The sequence below is a fragment of the Musca domestica genome, unplaced genomic scaffold, assembly GCF_030504385.1.
Source record: "Musca domestica strain aabys unplaced genomic scaffold, Musca_domestica.polishedcontigs.V.1.1 47, whole genome shotgun sequence".
In the NCBI taxonomy this organism is placed as follows: Eukaryota; Metazoa; Arthropoda; class Insecta; order Diptera; family Muscidae; genus Musca; species Musca domestica.
In genome coordinates this window covers 1,084,278-1,092,973 of record NW_026712338.1, presented here as the reverse complement: position 1 = coordinate 1,092,973, position 8,696 = coordinate 1,084,278, and the positions used below count along the sequence as shown (strand labels likewise).

General features: G+C 37.1%; 1 protein-coding gene across 2 annotated transcripts; it reads right to left on the bottom strand.

Annotated features, from left to right (window-relative positions):
- Positions 1 to 345: 345 nt before the first annotated feature.
- LOC101898662 (DDB1- and CUL4-associated factor 7) lies at positions 346 to 4,108 on the bottom strand. 2 transcript variants are annotated; one of them, XM_020036672.2, is made up of 5 exons: positions 3,463 to 4,108; positions 2,731 to 2,970; positions 2,205 to 2,664; positions 1,960 to 2,141; positions 346 to 1,348 (listed from the first exon to the last, which is right to left on the bottom strand). In XM_020036672.2, exons 2-5 carry the CDS (start codon positions 2,919 to 2,921, stop codon positions 1,150 to 1,152), a joined length of 1,032 nt encoding a protein of 343 aa, XP_019892231.1. In that variant the 5' UTR covers positions 2,922 to 2,970; positions 3,463 to 4,108; the 3' UTR covers positions 346 to 1,149. The 2 variants fall into 2 exon arrangements, with proteins under 2 accessions (XP_019892231.1, XP_005183334.1); XM_005183277.4 differs by having other exon boundaries at positions 2,731 to 2,929; positions 3,463 to 4,106.
- Positions 4,109 to 8,696: the final 4,588 nt, after the last annotated feature.

Here is an 8,696-nt window from a genome sequence, read left to right as displayed (position 1 = left end):
TAATTTGTTTTTTTTTTTTTTTTGTAATCTTTAAATTTTTGTAAAATTACTTATGATAAAAAAATTTTGTTTGTGAGTTTGACTCAATTTAAATGACAGCTAATATTTGAACTGTAAATGTAAACAAATATGGAAAACATAAAGATCTAAACGTATTTGGAGAATATTAATGAATAGGAATTAAATACATATTTATTTTTCATGCTGTTCTTAAAAACCCTAATTATAAAGTTTGTAATTGAAACCGATTTAGTTACTTTCGTTTTATTGGTTTTGACGAATTTACGTTATTTCCGAAAATGAAGAATAAAGAAATTAAAAACAAAAATAAAACTAACAAAAATGTATGTATTCTGTGAGCATTTCCAACTAAATTGTCCACGATCAGTTATTATTTTTCGTTTTTTGTTTTATACACTTAAAATAAACATATAAATAAAAATGTATATAAATAATTTGCAAACTACATGTTCTCTTAAACTTATGAATTAAAAACTAAATCGCTTAAAATTAATGATTCAAAGTAAACTACATTCTTAGAACTTTACAGATTCTCGCTGAATTTTCTTAGCGATTGCATTTTCAATTAGCTGTTGATTACTTTTTTCGTCTAATTTTGGCAAACAAAGAGGAAAACAAATGTTGAACTGTGTATGCATTGTTTTGTTTTGTTTTTTTTTTTTTTTTTCTTTCTACGTTGTGTATTTGCTTTTGGTTGGTTTTTATTTATCCGATTTTTAATCTACTTCACTGCTTTTTCGAGTTTTCTTATTATGGTGTGCAAATAAAAAACAATATCACACACACTTAGTGTCGATTGTTAAGATTTCACTTTGAAAATATTATCTCTATCGATCATTATTCGTTCGTTTCTTAGTGGCAATAATGACGATGACTGTGAGACGACGACGACGACGATGACATTTTGTAGACTATACGTACGTAGTAATAATTATCTATATCGTTATAGTTAGTAGTAGTAGTATTAGTAGTTAATATAAGATTTTTTTGTTTTTGTTTCATTATTATTAAATTTTGTTGTGGCTGTGGTTGTGGCTGTTGTTTTTGTGGTGGTGGTGCATATATGAGAACTCGTTCAATATACAACGTCCTTTGAGCATTGCTACGGTGACGATGATTCTGTTGTCTCTAGACACGCAAGATCTCACATGCTTTGTTATAGCAAATTGCAATCCAATCGGGCTGCGTTGCACCCCATTGAATTTGATTGACTTCACCTTCGGCAGCTGTATAAGCTAAAATTGGATCCTCGATTGCACGTGGCATTTGCTGTATATCCCAGATCAGTGCTTGGTGATCATCACCGGCAGTGCATATATGACAGGAACTACAAAAATGATAACAAAAAAAAAAAACATGTGAGTATAGTTTGTGTTTTGTTATTGAAAAATATTAATATATATCAAAATGTATATCAGTGGAGAGTTTATTTAACTTTTTATTATTTATTTTCAATTAGTGCGCTAGGTAACTAGCCCATGGACTGTTCTAAAAACTTCTATGCATGGCTACTCTACGACGAAATTATAGGTGAACATAAATATCAGAATTGCATGTATATTGTCACATAAAAATTTATGTATGAGAATTATGTTATAGGCACGCAATATTCCTCTATGGGAAGAAAGTCCTTAATACAATATTTTTAAGACACAGCAGTACATCGTGAAAGAATTTCTTAGGCAATTTTTAGCTTGAACTATAGAATTTGCCTCAAATACAATTACAAAGAAAGTATAATGCTACAAATGTCAATTGTAGTTACTGCCAAAATATTTTCAAATTTTGTAAAAAGTACTGAACAATATGCAAATAAAAATTAAAAATAATTTAAAATGGGTGTCATTGACTGCTTATAATAATTCTTCTCGCGTTTGCACTGCCAATTTAAGTTCTTCTGGATGAATGAGACTAAATACATCATAAATTTATATTTACCTGTGCGGCGCCCACGCTATACCGTTGACACACGCCCTATGATTGCTCAGTCTTGCAACAGGTGTACAAGGAACACGGACATCTAATATTATAACTTCACACGAGTCCATTGCTACGGTGGCCAAATAATTTGGATCCTGCTTGTTCCATGCTAAACGAAGTAAAGCTGTATGTGTGGGATCCTGTTTAAAAAGACATTGCAAATAATAAGTAAAACATAAATTTGTGAAATTTAAATACCCTACCTCGTAAATAATTGTTGAATGCTCCAAATGCCTTAAATCAAACATTCGCACCGAACCATCAGCACCGACTGAAGCAAACATATCACGACCACCACCAGCCCGCGAAAAGGCAATATCGTATACCTCTTTGTCGTGAGCTATAAGTTGTGTTTTTACATGCCCAGCCACATATACTCGACCATGTGGTTGTCCCGTCTCCAAGCCCCATATTGTACAAGTCGTATCTATTGAAGAAGTTCCAACTAAGTTGGGATCAACCTCATTCCAATCGAATGAAGTTAATGGTGCACAAAAGTCACTGTTTTTGTTGTTATTTAGAACACATTCTAAGCGGGTATCTGGTTCTCCGGCACGCCATACTCGTAAATAATCACCACTGGTGGCTAAAAGGTCGGGATATATACCCTTAGAATCGGGTATCCACATAATTTTTGTTGTCGGATATGGATGATCAAAAGTGCTGAAGAAATGTAAAAAATAATAATTATTAATCAAGAGGGAATATGTTGGGCAACATGAAAATTACCTTTTAGCACTAAATTCGCTGGTCTCTTCATCCAGACTTATTATTTGAACTTTATTGTTATATTCTTCGATGAAACTCCCCAGAGCCAGACGAAAGCGTTTGTCTGGTCGAACACTCCAGTTCATCGAATATAATGGCCATGGTGCCAAATATTTGTAGATTTCCTTCCGTTTCCCGGCGGTGGCAGACATAACTATATCTGTGGATGGATAGTCAAGAGTTGTTTCAAATTAATGATAGCTATAAATATATACAATCGAATTGTCAGTAATATGTCATTAACTAAATATAAAACTATTGATTCAGATAAAGGACTAAGACTTAGTGTTGTTTTTAGAATAGCAACAGGCTATAATTAAACTACAATGGTATTCCAGATTAAGTGTTTTTGTAAGGAATTACAAATCTATAATAATATAGTCACATAGTAGGTATATGCCACAACTGTTCCCACTATTCCCAAATTTGCAAACAAAATTGTTATCATCCGATTAATAGTTACATTTGGATAAGTTATAGGCATTCATTTCTTTTTCATCTCTCAGTTAAATAAAAAAATTAGTATAAATCAGATGGTTAATGTTTACAAAACACGGTCAATGGCATCACGGCAACAACGAACACATAGGTCACCCCGTTTACTGAGCACCACCCTACCCCTACATCATTGACAATCATTTGCAAAGGAAGGTCTTCTGTTGAAATTGATTTCCTTAAAAATAATGAACTTACCTATAATTTATTTATGTCGAAATCTAGTCACTCTGCTACTCAATGCGGTTTGCCAATGTCCGCTGCTGTTCCGCTTGTCGACGTGATGATGCTTGTGAAAGTGCAAGCGAAGGAAGAATACCTGCCAATTATTCGCCGTCAACAAGAATGTCGAAACGCAATACTTTTTGTTTACCACATCAGTCTGAGTGGCGACGACAAAGAACAGACAACCTGACCGAATGGTTATATGACAAACCAAAAAATAAGAAATAAATGGCGATGAGGAATGAATTGGGCGATGGTGGTGCGACAAAAAAGGTTTATTTGTTTCCAAAATATATTTGAACAATTTAATTATGCTCAAATCATTTTCGCCGCTTGTCTGTATTTTTGTTCCGGACTGCACAAAAAAAAGTAAAAAAAAAATGCTGGGTCTCGAACGCTGAACGACGACGGCTAAAACCACTGCAATCACATTTATTTATGACATAAATTGTTGTTTCTGTTTTACAAACTATTGCTCATCACTTGGGCATGCATGTGATGTTGAATTTTTGATGTTTTACACAATTATTTGCATTGATTTTTATATTTAAAAAGATATTTTTTAATCGGACGCCTGCAAGCCGAAAATGAATGTATATATATGCGACTAGGGATTCGTAGGTCGATTTTGGACTTATCGATCAAAATCGATTAATAATCTGCTGGTCTTGAATGACGGCTGTTAATTCGCCGCCGGGTTCCCATGCCGATTTATTGAATCAATAACGATTTTTCAATAGTCGATATTTGGCATATTCCCATTGACATTGGAAAAATGTTGTTCGCTGTCAGAATTAGGTTGTTGTTGTAGCAGTGATAACATGCTCTGTAATTTATGGACTGATAAATCCGGTTCCTCTTCGATGTCCAGGTTTAGGAATTGTGCAACCTTAATGGGCTGAAGCCAAAAATCCTCTGAACGGAGTTGGGTAGGCTTGGCTGTATCGCACATCTTGGTCAATTCGTGCCCAATTAGAGTTGAGACGGCTGCACCATCCTGAACGTAGTTGGGCGAAAACTACCCTAGTTTGTCTAGGCAACTGACGTTCTTCAGCTGCAATGGATAGTAGTGGACTCCGAAGATGACATTCGTACTGTAATTGTTAACTACCTCTGCGACTGCATCAGTATGAATGCTATTCAGTCATGCTTGATAGGCTTCATGATCTAGGGTCTTTCTCTTATATCGCTGGACCTCTCTCTCTCTCTCTAGAACAGAATTAGGTACATGAATCTGCTTACGGCTGGATTGGTATGTCAGAAACATTGTAGAGGAATACAGGCAGTGGCAAGGTAGATCTAACAGGTAACCGCATCGGCGAATTGCTACAACAAAGCAACTTTTGTGGTCCCCTCAAATGTCAAAATTGGCATCTAAGGCGAAAAACATAGATTCGCCATGACATTTAAAGGTTGCGGCAAATTTGTTTCAACCAATCAGAAACGAGGTGTTTGTTTACATTTTATTTTGTGTGCCTCTCGTCGTAAACGAACTTCGCAATAAAAGTTTTTATTGTAAAACAAATAAGAGTAAAATAAGTATTAATTGTAGTATTGCGATATTTTTTAAACCAAGAAACTTATAATGACTATATTTTACTGGTTTAAACCGAAAGTTTTCCGGAACTGCAAATGACAAGAGTCGAATTCTTGCACCACTTCCCGTGATGTGCTTTGGGAATCTTATATGTTGAGGCTAACTTAATTCTTAAAGCTGCACTCCATTCTATACTCCTTCCTTCATTTTCTTTTAATTATTTTTACTGGTTTCACTCTTAACTTAGGTTAGGTTAGGTTAAAGGATGTGTGGTTGCGTAAAAACAACAACCACTCCACTCGGAGACCTATTGGCCCATTGTGATCATCCTAGTCTAGAAAGAAGTGGAAGTGAGATAAGAAAGATAGTTAGTATAGAATATAGGATTTAGAAGAATTAGAGAAGCTAGTGGGTTTGCGTCCACGGTGTAATCAACGTGTCGTCCTTAGCCATTTTAGTCTTCTGGCTAATTGAAGAATGACTGCTGGTTCTGTTTCGGAGAGGTATGACAGGTCAGGCAGTAAGTGCTTACCCAGAAGCCTATGTCTTACTCCGATGAGGGTAGGACAATGACAGAGTAAGTGTTCCACCGTTTCTGTTTCTTCCTCGTCCTGACATAGCCTGCAGTATTCAGTGTCGTCACCCCCCCATTTTGAAGTCATGGCCTTTATGTTGCAATGACCTGTAATTAGGCCCACCACAAGCTTCAAGTCCAACTTCGTCATGGACAAGAGTGACCGTGATCTCCGTTCGGAGTTCACCGGCCAAATCTTTTTGGAGATGTTGCATCCCCTTCCAGATAGCCAGTTCTGTTGAAATCTTCCAAGATAGTGTTTATGCAAAACTTGAAAGAAGTGGCATAAAGGTGGCTTCACTGAGCTCTCGATCTCTAGATCTACTGACTCAGATCCGCGTCTGGCCAATTCATCGGCAGATTCATTGCCAGATATGTTGCAGTGCCCAGGGACCCAACAGAGCTTGACAGCTGACTTAAACTTTTCCAGGGCATTCTTGCACTCCAGAACAGTCATAGACTTGATTGTGAAAGAATTTAGAGCTTTTAGGGCCGCTTGACTATCGACATATATAGTCACCGGTCCATCCCGTTCGTTAATTCTATTATTCAACAGTTCTATGGCCATTCTGACAGCAAAAATTTCTGCCTGAAAAACGCTGCAATCGCTGTTTAGCTTGAAGGATCTTCGGATACTTAGGCTTTCACAGTAGACTCCAGCACCCGTTCCACTTTCCATCTTTGAACCATCAGTATAGACCGCTATACCGTCGAAAGGTGGAGTGCCACGGGACCAGATATCCCTGTTTGGTATACGGATGTCAAGTAGATCAAAGCTGAGCCTAGGGAGTATATAGTCACTAGCTATAGCCTGATTACTTACGTTTTCCACATACTTAAGAATGACAGAGTGCCCGAAGGGTTGACTCCGCCATTGTCCCAATTCGTTGAGTCGCAGGGCACACCTAGCAGCTAGTTCCTCTACAAATAAGCCTAAAGGCTTTAAGTTGAGTAGGGTGTCTAGAGCGGATTGTGGCGTGCTCCTGACCGCTCCTGTAATTAGTAGCGATGCGACTCTTTGTACTTTGTCAATATTCTTGCTGAAGGTGGTTTTCCGTAGGGAATGCCACCACACAAGTCCGCCATAGGTTAGGATTGGTCGGACGACTGACTCATATATCCATCGGATAATATGGGGTTTAAGCCCCCAACTCTTTCCTATGGAGTTCTTGCAGGAATAAAGTGCAATTAAGCCCTTTTTCGCTCGCTCCTCGATATTCCTTTTCCAGCTTAACTTCTGGTCTAGAATGGTACCGAGATATTTTGCTTCCGAAGAAAGGCTTAGAGTTACACCATCCAGCATTGGGAGAGAGAGGACGGGTATTTTCCGCCTCCTTGTAAAAAGTACGAGCTCAGTTTTAGATGGGTTCACGCCTAAACCATTGCAGCGCGCCCATCTGGAGAGTTTAACCAGAGCTCCCTGCATAAGATCTGTAATAGTTTGCGGAAATCTCCCAGCAATCAGCAGGACCACATCGTCGGCGTAAGCCACGACCTTTGTTCCGCTGTGTTCCAGATCAAGTAGAATGTTATTTATCACCAGAAGCCAAAGCAGTGGTGACAAAACGCCTCCTTGTGGAGTACCCCTAGTGACCGTTTTCCTAACAGAGCACTCCCCGATGCTAGAGTTGATGATTCTGCTGCTGAGCATAACATCAATCCAGTCGACGAGAAGTGGTGGCACACTAAGTCCTTCGAGAGAACTGTGAATTGCCTCTAATGTAACATTATTGAAGGCCCCCTCGATATCGAGGAAGGCCGCCACTCTTAACTTGCTCTTAAATTATTTGAAATATTATAAAAATAGTTTTAGGGAAGACAACATAAACAAATTTGTTGTTGCATTCATTTAGGGCGAATTCGCCATTACAACAATTTGTTTTGACATTTAATGGTGCCGTCAGCTGGGCTGATGCGATTACCTAGTACATCTACCTTGGGCAGTGGCATTGGACAATAAACTGTCAAACCAATTGGGAAAATTGGTTATCGTAGTAAAAAAATACTTTCTTGCAGTTGTGGAACAGACCATCTATTGCGAACTCATGGTGAAGCATGCTATATATAGTTTGTTCCAGAACTGCAAGAATGTACAATTTTTTATAATTATAGCCGATTTTCCCTTTATGATATGGAAGAAACTTGCAAAACTAGTAGATTCTTGCACGTCCTTGAACAGAAAATAGTTAGAACTTTTGTTTTGGGCTTATTATTATGATTTTAGTTCAGTATATCCATGGCTTAATACGAAAGGTTGCTTAACATCCAGGAAACTAAGAAAATGCAACTCTGTATTGGAGTCTTGTTATGTCAAATAGACTTTTTAAACATGCAACAATTAGAATGGAATTTTGGGGTTATTCCACAATACTGAATCAACATCATTGAAAACAATACAGTTTTATCCGAAAATTGTACAATGTGTTGTCCTTTAAGGGGTATAATATGCATACATTTTTTTTTATTGTTTCGACAGAAAAAGGGCACCAAAAGAAAACAATTGTATTTAGGGGTAGCTTTGTTCTACCTTCTGTAATTGTTCCATGCATGCCAAGAATACATGTAGTCGCATCGACACAGTTGTTGGGACAACGAACTGTCAAACCAATTTTGAAATTGGAAATCGTGAATGAAAATTTATTGAAATTTGTAAAAATTGTTGAAAAATACATATAATTACAATTACCGATTTGCGTCGTATAAGAAAATATATAAAAATCTACTTATTTTGGACAAAGTACTTTTTTTGACATAATAATGTTCCCAAGTGTTGATGCATCTACCTACATTTTTCTACCATGCATGCAAGCAACACTTGGTTTTGTTTAGGGTTGTTCCAGAACCAGGTTCTGGAACAGACCATTTATTTAATATTTTTTCACAAAATTTTTATATTGCGCGAAACCCACAAAACATGAATGGAATATTGGGGTTTCATCACGAAATTGAATTTAAGATAGAGGGACAGGTAACGTGGAAAATATGCATTTCTGTTGTCTCTAAATTCCCTTTTTTATTCAAAACCATACGCACACACATGTATATTCTGACAGAATAAGGGTACCAAAAGAAAAAATTGTGTTTGGGGGTATCATG

Excerpts from the sequence above, each read along its gene's own strand:
- LOC101898662 (XM_020036672.2), bottom strand. The coding sequence starts at position 2,921 with ATGTCTGCCACCGCCGGGAAACGGAAGGAAATCTACAAATATTTGGCA. Across the intron at positions 2,665-2,730 it reads AGCGAATTTAGTGCTAAAAG|CACTTTTGATCATCCATATC; the intron begins GTAATTTTCATG and ends ACATTTCTTCAG. Across the intron at positions 1,349-1,959 it reads ATAGCGTGGGCGCCGCACAG|TTCCTGTCATATATGCACTG; the intron begins GTAAATATAAAT and ends TCATTTTTGTAG.